This window comes from Orcinus orca, chromosome 13 (genome assembly GCF_937001465.1).
Source record: "Orcinus orca chromosome 13, mOrcOrc1.1, whole genome shotgun sequence".
NCBI classification, from domain to species: Eukaryota; Metazoa; Chordata; class Mammalia; order Artiodactyla; family Delphinidae; genus Orcinus; species Orcinus orca.
Window position 1 is genome coordinate 8,931,506 of NC_064571.1, and position 13,396 is coordinate 8,944,901.

Below are 13,396 nucleotides of genomic sequence, written 5' to 3' on the forward strand. Positions count from 1 at the left end.
CTGTGCCCACAGGCAGCTCCAAGGCAGGAGCCAGTGCCATGGGGGTGGGGTGGGGGGTGGGGGCGTGGAGATTGCCCGCTGAAGTACCCTGGGCCCCCGCAGTGTGTGCGGGAGCGTCAGGACCCATGTCTGTCCTCTGGGTGCACCGGCCGCTCTCCCCGTGAGGTGTTTGCAGTGTGTTCTCGGGGTACCTGATACGCCGACGGGGACCTCCCTCCGCGACGGCTTCAGTGGGCAGGGGAGGGGGTGGGTCGGAGCTTCACGGTGTGAACGATGCACATGCACCGGACCCCCCCCCCCCGCCCACCCCGAGGCCCAGGCCCCAGCTCCTGTTTTGCCAGGGGCAAGCCCGGGTGAAATAAATCCGGCAGTTACAGAGTGTGGACGGGGCTGAGCCGCCCAACTGGCTGCGCCTGCCCCCAAACTCCAGAGCCAGCAGCAGTGGCCAGCCGGGTTGTTGCTGGGATCCCTGGGCTGCTAACCAGCGTGGCGCTCACTGATGTTTAAACAAAGGGAGGAAAACGAAGAGGAGCAGGGATGAGCGCTTGGACCGCCGTCTGTTGCTGTTTTTTCCTCGGCATTTCACTTAAGCTAACATTTGAGTAGCCTGGCAAAGGCGCGGAAACTGACACTGTATAAATAACGGCGCTCGCTGTTTATCCCTCTGCCATCACTTGGGATTCCCGAGGCATTTAGAGACTTCGCCCTCTGGGACGGCCGCCCGTAAAACAGACGAGAGATGGGGGCTGGAGGGGTCCTGACGCGGGCCTTATCAGGAACCCACAGTCCAAGCAGAAGGTCGGAGCTCCGCCAGGAGCCCAGCCTGCTGACCCAGGCTGGGGCCTTTGTTCTGTGTGATTCCCCTTTGGGGCTGATCCCCCCGCCCCCCGCAACCTTCCTTCCTTCTGTTCCCGTGGCCCCGTGTCCTTGCCGCGGTGGCAGGGCGTTAGTGCATTCTGGCAGCTCCCTGTCTGGGTGGGGACCTCCCCCCCGCCCCCCTCCCCGGGATCCTCAGGGTTGGCAGCTGGGGCTTCGCGCCCAGCTGGGCCTGCCTGGCATCTGCTGCCCAGCAGGAGGCTCTGCTCCTCCCCTTCTTGCTCCGAGACATTCTGACATTCTCAGGATAACTTCTGACCTTGGCCTTGGCTTTGCCACAAGCACAGGCACCCACCTGGACCCGGGGTCAGCATTCTTGGCTTGTGGACACGCCGTGGGTTTGTGTAAATCTGACAGCAGTTGATTCCGTAACCTGCGGTGTTTGAGTTTGCAGCGCACACACCTGCCACACGCTTCCCTTCTCCTCCAGGCCTCCCCACGTGCTGCTGTGCAGACTCTCCTCCTGCCTCAGATCAGGGCAGTGTCTGCACGCCAGGCCCATCCCCACCCTTCCCCCAAGCGGGAAGTTACTTCTGCCGCCGGCCTGTCCTTCCACTGAGTGGTGATGGGACTCGTGGTGCAGCCGGCAAGGCAGCACTGCCTCCCTCACACCGAGCACACATGGAGGAGAGTGCTCGCATCTCATCAGGCTGTCGGCACAGAATTCCTTGAAAGCCGTTCGCTTCGAGGCACAGCCGGACCGTGCCCTCTCGGCGTACCTCCAGCTCCTGGTCTTGCAGACTAAGCCTAACTCAGCAGCAGTGAACCCAAGGCGGACTGAGCATTTCTCTGGCAGAAACTGCACTGCAGAATGGTGTAGCAGAAGGGAGACATTCTCACCCAAGGGGTATCTCTCCCTCTGAGCAGCAGTCGGAAATGTGTTTATCTGAGCCTACAGGGGCTTGTACAATCAATTCCCCTACTGAGAAGCTGGCGGGTGCCCCCCGAGCAGAATGCCAGAGCCAGAGTCTCCTAGAGTCCCCGGAGCCCCAGCCTCCTTACCACATGGCCCCTGGCCAGGTCCTGCCAATTTGTGAGGCCCTCCAGACACGGTGTGCTTGGGTATCGTCTAGTGTTCGGGGTGCTGTGCTTGAACCACGCATGCATCGCGGGAGTCAGTCCATGAAAGTGTCTGTGTGACTGAGCACGGGGATCAGAGTGGTGTGTGCCAGCAGCCCTGGGGTGCACACGTGTTTGTATGTGCAAATAAAGGACTGTTTTAGAACGGCCAGCTTCACAAGCACAGGAACAAAGCTGCTTTCTCTGAACCTAAATGATTTAAAAAAAAGAAAAAGACATATACAATTTGTAAATTGCCTGGATATACTCAAGCAGACAGCAGCTTGGCTCCGAGGAGAATCTTTGTTTTGGAGCATTCTGTTCCTGGCAGATTAAAGTATGATGTCCTTTTTAAAAAGGAGAGGAGGAGGTTGGGCTGACCGAGGAACTTTCTCTCTCGAGTCATGACTTTAAATGCTGTCTGAAATGCTCTTTGCCGGGATTTGGCCATTAAAAAAGAAGAACAAACACGAAGTTATTTTTTCATTTTCTGGAATCCTTATTAATTGCCTTTAGGACGTTATCTAGAAAGAGAGCGAAGAGGCATTCACCAAACACGGACGGAGCGGGAGAATCCTACCCCACACCCAGCCTCCACGGGACGTCCAGGAGTACAAGAGGGTGATGCAGTCCAGCCAGCCCCTCTGAAACGAAGCACCTTCTACCAGAGGCCCTAAAACCGCACAAAATATATCAACTCCTCGTTGTACAGGGACCTGGGATCCTGTGGGTCCAGATGATCTATCGGGGCAACAGTGTACTCAAAGCAGGGCTCCTCTCCACGCCAGCAGCTCCTGGCGGGAGGGAAAGGCCCCGCCGGATCCAGTCGGGAATGGAATCGCAGGTTAGGGCCCCAGGAGTATGGAGTCTGAGCGCCCTTCCCCCTTGGCCCTGGGACCGTCGCTGCTCACGTGGTTTCCAGAGGATCCCACGTGGCACCCTTGGTTGTTATTTCCTTCCCAAAACTTCCCTGTCTTGGGCCCCTTTCTGTTACTTTCCCATCTTCTCAGGTGTCCCCTTTGTTTCGGAAAAACACAAGACGGGGCAGACACGCTCTGTGTAACCAGACCCCGGATGCTGGCTCCACGTGGGCCCCATGGGTAATTCTGTCCGCCCGCTGCAGCCCGGAGCCCTCAGCTAAAAGGTGCGACTCCCAGGCCCCTCTCCTCATTGCAACGCAGGTCCTTTTCACAACCCTGGTAAATACCTCAGTTTCCTCCCACCCCCGTCAAATGGGAAGGACAAACTGTATTCCTCAGTCGTGTGTTTAAAACACCGTGAAGGGAGTTCCCTGGCAGTCCAGTGGTTGGGACTTAGTACTTTCACTGCCATGGCCCGGGTTCGGTCCCTGGTCGGGGAACTAAGATCCCGCATGCCGCACGGCGTGGCCAAAGAAAAACCAAAACCAACCAAACAAAAAACCCTACTGTGACATGTGTTCGTGGACAGCAGATGATTCTGATGGTGCCACGGGTTGTTTTACCTTCCAGCGGGTGCTCGCACCAGGGCTCCACCAGCAGTTTTGTCCAGAGCAGGGACTGACGCGCTTCTAGCATCCCGGTGAAGCGGAAATCTGAACCATCCCCCTGAACCCAGCCTCGCCAAGACAGGCATGTTGAGGAGGCTCCCTCCCTGACCTCGCTCCTCTGTCCCTTTGCTCCCACAGCTCCCCGCCGGCCCAGCAGCTCTCCTTCCTGCGCAGCGGCCTCCTGAGCAGCCTCTACCTGCCCTCGGGCCTCCGCCCCGTGCCCCTGCTCCGGTGGCTGTTCCAGGTGAGCACCGCGGCCTGCCGCCAGGGGGCGGGAGCGTGCCGGCACAACAGTCTGGGCAGGGCCGCTGGCAGGGGGGGCTGGGCACCCACCCTCTTCTTCTGGCCTTGGGTGCTGCTGGGTTTGTCCCAGCTGAGGCTGGAGGAGGGAGGGGGGCTTGTGATGACAGAGACAGGGAGGTGCAGGGACCGGTCTGTTGTCTTCACTCCGGTCCCCCCAGAGCGTGTGCCTCACAGGGTGTTGCTTTGCCCCCAGAGGCCCTCTGTGTGATTCCGGCAGGGCCGCTCAGCAGGTGTGAGCACCTGCTCGCCTTGTGTCCAGGCTCATCTCCAAGTCACAGGTCCCGGCCCTCGTCCCATGGGCAGTGGGAGCACAGCCCTGCGGCAGCCTTGCAGGTGTGAGGGCCCTGGTGAATGCTGAGCTGGGGTGCTCGGGTGTTTGCCTCCCGCCGTGGAGTTGTAGGTCGGCTGGAAAAGCCTAGAACAGCTGCTCTGTCTTCCCCTCCCTTCCGTTCCGGTTGCTGCCAGGGGCACATGCATTCTGCCCGGGGCTCAGAACCTTTGCGCTGAGAAAGACAGTGAGAAGCCAGCAGGGAAGGCCCGGGAACCAGCTGCTGGGATCTGAACGCGGGGCACGGGGATGCAGCCTTGGCCCCCACCCAGGACCTTCCCTTGCCCGGGGACCGGCAGGTCCCAAGTTCCAGCTGGTCCCATTCCTGCCAGTTGGAGCCTGGACCCCAGCCGTGAATTAGAGCCACCCTGCGGGGCGGATTGTCCTCGGAACTCCTCGGCCTCGGCAGGCTGGCTGCCTTCCAGAAGGAGCCCTCTGGCTCTCTCTCCTTCCCTCTGGGCTCCTTCCCATCGGCCCTGCCCTGCCCCTCCCCCGGGCCCAGGCCACACAGGGAACAGAGCGGCCATTATTCTCCGTCCACACTCAGTGCAGGCTTCTTTTTCCTTGCTCAGCGCACGACAGACGCAAAGTCGGGCATCGGAGGCACAAAGAGCCGGTCTGAGATGTCGCCCACAGAGGGTCCTTGTGTGACCCTGACACGGCGTGGAGGCGTGAGCGAGCCCCGCCTTGTCTCTCCCCCCACGTCTGTCACCTGGGGGGTCCCCGAGAGCAGAGGACCGAGCCCTGCTCCTCCACATACTACTGTGCGACTTGGGGAGTTATTTAACATCAGCTCCGTGCCTCAGTTTCCACTCTGTAAACTGGGGTCGGTAGTCCCACGCGAAGGCTGAGTGAGGAAATCCTGTGAGCTGCCTTGTCCTTATAGCCCCCCGAGGTTCTGCCCAGGGTCTGGGCATCATCTGGAAGAAATGAAGTTAGCACGGAGGTCAGGTTCTCCATCTCCAGCAAGGAGAAACAAAGCAGCTCCTCTCCCTGCCCACGGCTAAAGTCAGATCAGTGAAAGGGGTGCGCTTGGCCTTGGGGGCCTCTTCTGGGGGAGACCCTGCCCAACATCTTTGTCTCCGGAGGGGAAGGAGGACCAGGGCAGCTGCTGTCTGCCACTCACGTGATCACACTACAGGCTTTAGGATGGGCTCTGATGTTTCACTTCCGAGGTTTTGGTTTTCTTGTCACTTGGAACTTATTTTCCCACAGCAACAGTAGCATTGGTTCCTTTGCAGACCTTGGTTCAGGACAGGCTACATGCTGAGCTCTAGGGACAGAAAGGTCCTGGAAATGGTGTCCCAGGTAGATGCGTAGAACGTGGCCATGGGGTTCCGCATACTTCAGAACCGCGCGCTGTTAGTGAGAGGCACAGATCCACGGGGGCTGCCTGAAGCTGCTGGGGCGGGTGGCGCTCCGATGAAGGTGCAGGGGCGGTTCGTGGGATCCAAGGGCAGGGATACAGCTGGGCCTCAGGGTGAGCTGGAACCAGGTTGGACAAGGGTTGGGATCCTAGGACAAGCTTTCGGCTTCTCTCTGTACCCCAGGCTCCATGGCTAAGTAAATTCTCAGGAAAGAGAGTCTGATTGGCCTAAGAGGGGTTCAGTGACCACCCCCAATCAAAGGCAGCTAGGGGAGCAGGCTCACAGGGCTGCTGGGGTCCCACATGCATACCCGGGGTTGATTCTGAGAGCTAGGGGGTGGGGGAGTTGGGCAGACCGCTCCAACCCTGCTCCTTCAACTCTCTGGAAAGGCCATCCTGTGTCCCCATGGAGACTAGTTCCTGCTGTCCGCCACCCTCCCTGAAGCCGGGGGCTTCAGTGGGGTGAACAGTGGGCGCTGGGTGAGTAGGCTTCAGCCTTAGTGCTCGTGAATTGTGTGAGCTCGTCACTGGAGCCCTAGTGTATGCTTCCCAGGTGAGCCTTGCTGGGGAGGGCAGACAAAAGCAGGAAGCTTATGCTGTCAGTGAATTTGTATTCTTGTTGGGGAACGATCACGTGTTCGACTATAAAAAAGTTAGGAAAGGAAGAGGGAGGCAGGGTTCTCGTGTCTTAGGTCAGATCCCTGGGAAGCAGGAAGCCGCCCCTGTGAGGGAGGGAGGGCAGCAGGGCCGGGGCAGAAGGAGAAGCCGAGTAGTAAAGCAACTGCATGCCAGGCCACGGCCAGTCCTGGGGTGCTCTGGAACTGGGATTACCCTTTAGAGTTGTCCCATTTGAGGCAAGGGGTCCTGGCCTTTGGACCCCAGCATCGGCTAGTTATCAGACGAAGGCTGCACTTGGAGAGGGGGGTGTGACCTTGGGTGAGGGACTCCCTCTGTCCGAGGTCAATCAGCCAGCAGCAATGCCCAGCCCGTGGGGGTGGGAGCCTTGGTCCTGAACCGAGCGCCCACTGCAGCGGGCTTTCCTCGGCACTCTCCAGAGGGAGGATGGTGTGCTGCACGGCGTGGCCTGGCCTCACCTGTGTGTCCCCGGACTGGATGGCGCTGGTGGGGAGGGTGCATGTCTCCATGTCACACTCTGTTCACGTTCCAAATCCCCAGCTGCGGCCGCAGACTCAAGGAGTGTTCGAATAAGAATCCCAGTGCGTTTGAGTCAGGTGGGTGCCCTGCCCACCCTCCCCCACCAGCTTGTTGAGGATCCGCACTCAGTACCTAGGACCTCCCAGAGCCGGTGGGCTCCCGAGGCTCAGATGTTCGGAGTGAAGGCCCTGGCCTGGAAGTGATGTGAGGGCCTCGAAGAGGGGCCGCACTTTATCTTGTACAGCTGACGGTAGTCAGTGCCGCTGAGCTCTTTCTCTTCCCTACACTGGTTCCTGCCCTGGAGGGGCGTGGCTGTGACCACAGGGAGTGAGGGGCAGAAGGACCAAGACTCCCACACAGGGAGGTGGACAGAGTAGGAGATTTCAAGTCACATAGACCTGGGATTGAATCCTGGCTTTTCTGCTTCGTTGCTCTGTGACCCTGGGGAAGTTGCTTGACCTCTCTGAGCTTGGTTTCTTCATCTGTAAAGCAGCAATAATGACAATATCCTTCTACCGTGTGGATTCGTGAGGATTAAATGGGACGTATTTAATATGGCGTAATAAAGGTTTCTGCTATTACTCCATAGGAATGACCCAGCTAACCTGTTTTTTTCTTCTCCTCCTAGCTGCTGACATGGCCTCCAGAAACTTCTTTGGGAGCCTTTGGTCTCCTGTGGGACCTCAGCGTGGATGGGCTCTTCCGTCCGTCTGGTCAGTACCTCGGGTGCAGGGCAGCAGCTGGCATGCTGGGTACCCAAGCTCGAGAGCCTACATAGTACTCAGCTCTCAGCCCCGCACCGCCCCAGCCCAGTGTGTGGGAGAGGTGCTAGTGGGGGTGTTGCATCACCGGGACACGGAGACATCAGGCCATCTTTGGCTCTGGCTCCTGCGTTAGTAAAAAGCTGAGCCAACAGGCTCCCCAGCACCTTCTCTGGCCTCAGCTCCATGTCACCAGGGCCAAGTCCAGGCTGACTTCACAGACTTAGGATCCTGGAACAGTCTGGGAGCTGGGTTCTCTGGATTTACGAGGACAGCTTGCCTCCAGCTTCTTCCTGAGAGCCCCAGTTTGCTTGGGTGGGTTCCAGGAACATCTGCATCAAATCAGGGAAGCTCTTTGGGTTGGAGTCACCAAGGGGGAGGGCCCTGAAGCTGTGCCCCTACCCGCAGCCCTCCTCAGCTCCTAGGGCATCAGCAGAGCCCCTAAGTTTGGACTGGGCTGGAGTGAGAGCTTTGAGTCTGTACCTTGGTCCTGACATGTAAGGGATACACTTAAGTTATTTTTATTTGTTTTTTTTTTTTTTAGTTTATTTACTTATTTTTGGCTGCGTTGGGTCTTCGTTGCTGCACACGGGCTTTCTCTAGTTGCGGCGAGCGGGGGCTACTCTTCGTTGCGATGCGCGGGCTTCTCATTGCGGTGGCTTCTCTTGTTGCGGAGCACGGGCTCTAGGTGCGAGGGCTTCAGTAGTGGCACGTGGGCTCTAGAGCGCAGGCTCAGTAGTTGTGGCGCACTGGCTTAGTTGCTCGGAGGCATGTGGGATCTTCCCAGACCAGAGCTCGAACCCCTGTCCCCTGCATTGGCAGGCGGATTCTTAACCACTGCGCCACCAGGGAAGTACCTGAGTCATGTTTACCCTTTCAGATGTTCAGAGTTCCACAGAAGCAATTAGTTTCCCCTTCTGTGGCTGCACCCTTACCGGGCTGTCATCATTTGGTGCCTGAACCTAGACACTTTGGCACCAAAAAATATCATGTAACCGATTGAAAGGTGCTTAGGGCAGACAGCGAGAGGGGTCCACAGGTTTCCAGACCGCGCCCTTGCCCACCAGCTGCAGTCTGCCCACCCTCCCGCTAAAACATGGAAGCACGTAGCTCTGAAGGCCAAGGTTATAGACCCATGATGCACCATTAACCCCCCACCACCACCACCAGCAAGCAGCCCTTTGAATTTCTGCTTTTGTGCCTCCCCTCCAGGCGTTGGCTGAGCTGGGGGCCATCTGTCACATTAGAGCATTCCAGACTCCTCCCACTCCCCCCTCCCCCGCCCCTGCCCCTACGCCTGGGACCCTCTAACTGAGGTCCTCTGAATAGCGCCAGTCTCGGCCTCCTCTCCCTTTGCATAACCTCTGCCCCTGCAGCCTGGGCTGCCCTTTCGCGCCTCTGTGGCAGGCCTGCCCTTTGGGGAACAGAGGCCTCCCTTGTCCCACTCTTCTCCTGCGCGAGGTGGTCTGTGTCTCCTCCCGCTGAGGCAGAGGGGACGTCCCACTCTTCTTTGCTTCTTGCCACATTGTCCCTGATTCGCCCTCCACTGGGATGGGGTGGACCCGGGAACGGGCCCTTGAGTTCAGCTCTGGTGGCTCATTCCACTGCAGAGCGGTTCTCCCGGCATTAAGGTGGGGGCGGGGGGTGGGGAGGATGTCTCTTTCCCTCCCGTTGGAATAGAGACTGGGCCACAGAATGCTGTGCCCAAGGTCAGGATCTTGATTGGTTTGGGCAAAGGCAAAGGCCTGGTTCGCAAAAGAAGGGAAAGCGGGGACTATTTGTACCCCCGTGTTCACAGCAGCATCACTCACGACACCCAAATGGCGGAAGGGACCCAAATCCCAATGGTCCACTGACGCCTGAATGGATAAGCAAAATGTGGTCTATACATGCAGTGGAGTATTATTCAGCCTTAAAAAGAAAGGTAATTCTGGGACTTCCCTGGTGGCCCAGTGGTTAAGGCTTCACCTTCCAATGCAGTGGGTGTGGGTTCCATTCCTGGTCAGGGAACCAGGATCCCACACGCTTGGCAGACAAAAAACCAAAACATAAAACAGAAGCAACATTGTAACAAATTAAATGAAACATTTAAAAATGATCCACATTCAAAAAATCTTTGAAAAAAAAAGGGAAGGAAATTCTGTCACATGCTACAACGTGGATGAACCTTGAGGACATTATGCTAAGTGATATAAGCCAGACATAAAAGACAAATACTGTAGGGTCTCTCTTATATGAAGTACCTAGAGTAGTCAAATGCATAGAGACAGAAAGTAGAATGGTGGTTGCCAGGGGCTAGGGGAGGGGGAATGGGAGGTTAGTTGTTCATGGGTACAGCGTTTCAGTTTGGGATGATGAAACAGTTCTGGAAATGGGTAGTGGTGATGGTGAACAATGTGAATGTACTTAACACTGCTGAACTGTACACTTAAAAATGGTTAAGATGAAAAAAAATGGTTAAGATGGCAACTTCTACGTTATGTGTTTTTTACATAAGTTTTAAAAAGTAAAGGCCAAGCCCAGAGTCAAGAGCCAGGTGCCAGGAGAGAATCTACCAAAAGCTGGAACTGGAAATCAACTGCTAGTTCAGGGAGCATTTGTATGGTTAAATTAGATCCAGGATTGATGCAAAAGGAAGTCATGTTTCTCAGATTTGTCAACGACTTGAGGTGCTCTGTGGGGCACTGCCCTCTGGGGCAGAACTGTGGGGCTTTGGATCTGTGATTGGTATGTGAGTTTTCAAGTTGCCTGGCCTTTCTCTTTTGTAAAATGGGGGAGACTTGCAGGTGTGTAAATTTCCATCTTTTTCTGGAATATGTAGCTGACCAGAGGTTCTTCCCAGATTATCCCGGGAAAGGTCTTACACAATCGCCTTCATCACAGCCTGCTTCCTGAGTAAGGGGAGAACCCGGGTGAGGCCGGGTCTCTGGCAGGGCCTGGGATCCAGGCTTCAGAGTTGACCGTCATGGGTGTGCTCCGGGCGACTGGGGCTAAGGGCTGAGAGCCCAGCGTTTGCTGGAGGATTGGAGTAAAGTGGGAATTGTTTTCCTGGTTTAAGAAGATGGTTCCTGCCCTCAGGGGCCTGATAGGTGGGAGGGGATTAAGTGTCCAATTACAATAGGAGATAGAGAGGAGGCAGAGGCAGAACTTCGGGAAACTACTTCTAGTTAGATGGGGGAGGCAGGAATCGGGAAGTGCTTTGTAGAAGAGGGAGCGGTTGATTCATCTCTCAAAAGACGTGTAGGGCAGGGATTGCAAACGCGGTTGCAGTGGGGACCTAGTGAGATCGGTGACTGGAGAGCTCCCGGCCTGTCTAAAGAGGCTGGCTGGTTCCGTTTTGCCAGATCTGTCCATTTTCAAGAGACGCTATGTTTTAGTTGGGATGTACTTGGACTCGTAAGTAACAGATGTCCAATTAAGAACAGTTTATCATCTCACATGACAAGAAATCCAGAAGCAGGTTGTTCCATGGTATGTTCAACAGATTTGCATCACCAGGGCTCTGGCTCAGCTTGTGTCTGCCTTCCCACTACTCCCCCTGAAGGCTGCAGAATGGCTTCTGTAGCTCCAGGCATCATCATGTTCTCACAAGACAGCAGTGTTCAAGGCAGGAAGGATAAATAAGGGTGAGGGATAAGAGATCATTGCTTCTTACAGATTTTTCTCTCTTTTTATGAGGACATTCTTTCCATTTTGTTTCATTAGACAGAACTGGATCACAGGCTCTAGAAGACCCCTTCTAACTGCCGGTACCCTTTGAATACCGTGGCTTTGTCTGAAGAATTTTGCAGCCTCAGGAATCCTATACCTCCAGGGTAGAATCCAGGAGACTCTTTTTTTTCCAGCCTCCTTTCAAATATTTGAATTTTTAGTTTTGGAATTTCCATCGAGTCCTTTATTGTTTTTTCATAGTTTCTGTTTCTCTATTGGGATTTCTTATTTGTTCATATTCAACGTGAGCATATTCTCATTTGCCATCTTGAGCACAGTCATAATAGCTGCTTTAAATCTTTGTCATTCTAACATCTGGAGCATCTAATTCACTACATGGAAAATTAAGTATGAAAGGGAACATTGAGAAATGAGTCAAGAAATCATACCAAGTAAATACCAGGGCTCTTTGTCCTAGATCTCTCGGATATTTTCCAGAACTGTTCATGGAGAATCGCCTGCTGCTTGCGGCCTGGCTTCCCTACCTAACCTAGAACACTCGCAGGACTGTGCAGGTGAGGTGTCCTGGCGTTCAAGCTTCAGGACCTTTAAGGTCAATCGGTTTTTGACATTTAATAAAACTGTTTTCTGCTCAAACAGCCAGAGCCTGTTTCTGTTGCTGTGGCTCTCCACCATGGGCTGATGTGCTTCCTCCACTGGGGTGGACCCACTTGCCCCGAGCAGACACCAGGATGAAACGAGCGTTCCCTTCCTAGGGAGGAGGGGGAGCATGGCTCTTGGATAGGCAGCCAGCAGAGTCTGTTGTAGCCAGAATACGGATGTTTATGTGAAATCTCCTGTTGGTAACTAATTCTGTTAGGAAACAAAACCCAAAAACGCCCCACTGTGAACCCATCTGCAGACTATTTGACTGTAGATAGAATAGAATGTAGTTCTACTGGTTTGCAGCCCTGGGCATAGCCCTGGCTGTGGAGAGATTGGGGGGAAGCCAGGAGCAGCGAGAGTGGGGCTTCCTTTAAGGGGCTGAGTAGGAGATAAGACTGGACATTTCGGGCCAGATCTTGGAGGACAGTGGGGGCCATTACAGGTGTAGTGAAGCTTCATTAATATTTGGCAAGACCAGGACAGATTGTTGTTGTCGTTGTTATTTAGATATAATTCATGTACCATATAATTCACCCTTTTAAAGTGTATGATTCAGTATGATTCACAGAGCTGTTCAACCACTGTCTAATTCTGAAACATTTTCATCACCCGCAAAAAGAAACCTCAGACCTCAGCAGTCACTGCCCACTCCCCACTCCTCCCAGCCCCCTGGCAACCTCTAATCTACCTTCTGTCTCAGTGGACTTGCTTATTCTGGACATTTCATGTAAATGAAATGAGACAATATGTGACCTTTTGTGTTTGCTTCTTTTGCTTAGCATAATGTTTTCAAGGTTCATGCATATCGTAGCATTCCTTTTTACGGCCGAATAATATTGCATTTTATGGCTGTACCACATTATATCCATTCGTCAGTTGATGGGCACTTGGGTCGTTTCCACTTTTTGGCCCTTGTGAGTAACACTACTGTGAACATTGGCACACAAGTGTTCACGGGGACATACGTTTTTAGTTCTCACTGGTATATGCTTAGGAGTGGAATTGCTGGGTAATACGGTGGCTCTATGTTTAGCCTTTTGAAAGACTGCCAAACTATTTCCTGAAGTGGCTGCGTCATGTTACATTCCCACCAGCCATGTCTGAGGGTTCCAATTTCTCCACATCCTTGCCAACATCTGTTATTGTCCATCTCTTGATAATAGTCATACTAGTGGGTGTGAAGTGATATCTCCTTGTGGGTTTGGGTTTGCATTTCTCTAATGACTAAGCATGTTGAGCACCTGTTCCTGTGCTTGTTGGCCATTTGTATATCTTCTTTGAGGAAGTATCTGTTCAAATGCTGTGCTCATTTTGTGATTGGATTGTTTGTATTTTTTTGTTGAGCTGCAGTTCTTTTATATACTCTGGATATTAGACCCTTACCAGATGTGTGATTTGCAAATGTTTTCTCCCATTTTGTGGGTTATCTTTCCATTCTCTTGACGGTGGCCTTTGATACACAGAAGTTTTTAATTTTGATAAAGTCTAATTTAGCTGTTGTTTTCTATTGTTGCCCATACTTTGATGTCAAGCAAGACACCACTGCCTAGTCCAAGGTCATGAAGATGTTCCCTTATGTTTGTTTGTTTATTTTTTATTTAGTTTATTCATTTATTTATTTTGGGCTACATTGGGTGTTTGTTGCTGCGCGCGGGCTTTCTCTAGTTGCGGCGAGCGGGGGCTACTCTTCTTTGCGGTGCGCA

The 13,396-nt window shown here is 54.1% G+C and overlaps 1 protein-coding gene across 2 annotated transcripts in view; it reads left to right on the forward strand.

Moving 5' to 3' along the window:
- FAM178B (family with sequence similarity 178 member B) overlaps nt 1-13,396 on the forward strand; it is a 72,564-nt gene that overhangs the window by 2,702 nt on the left and 56,466 nt on the right. Inside the window, exons 2-3 of one of the 2 annotated variants that reach the window (XM_049696264.1) lie at nt 3,602-3,707; nt 7,244-7,328. In XM_049696264.1, the coding sequence (XP_049552221.1) occupies nt 7,252-7,328 (77 nt within the window). In that variant the 5' untranslated portion in view covers nt 3,602-3,707; nt 7,244-7,251. Of the gene's footprint in view, nt 1-3,601; nt 3,708-7,206; nt 7,329-13,396 lie in introns of those variants that run through there. The other variant, XM_049696263.1, reaches the window with a different exon arrangement.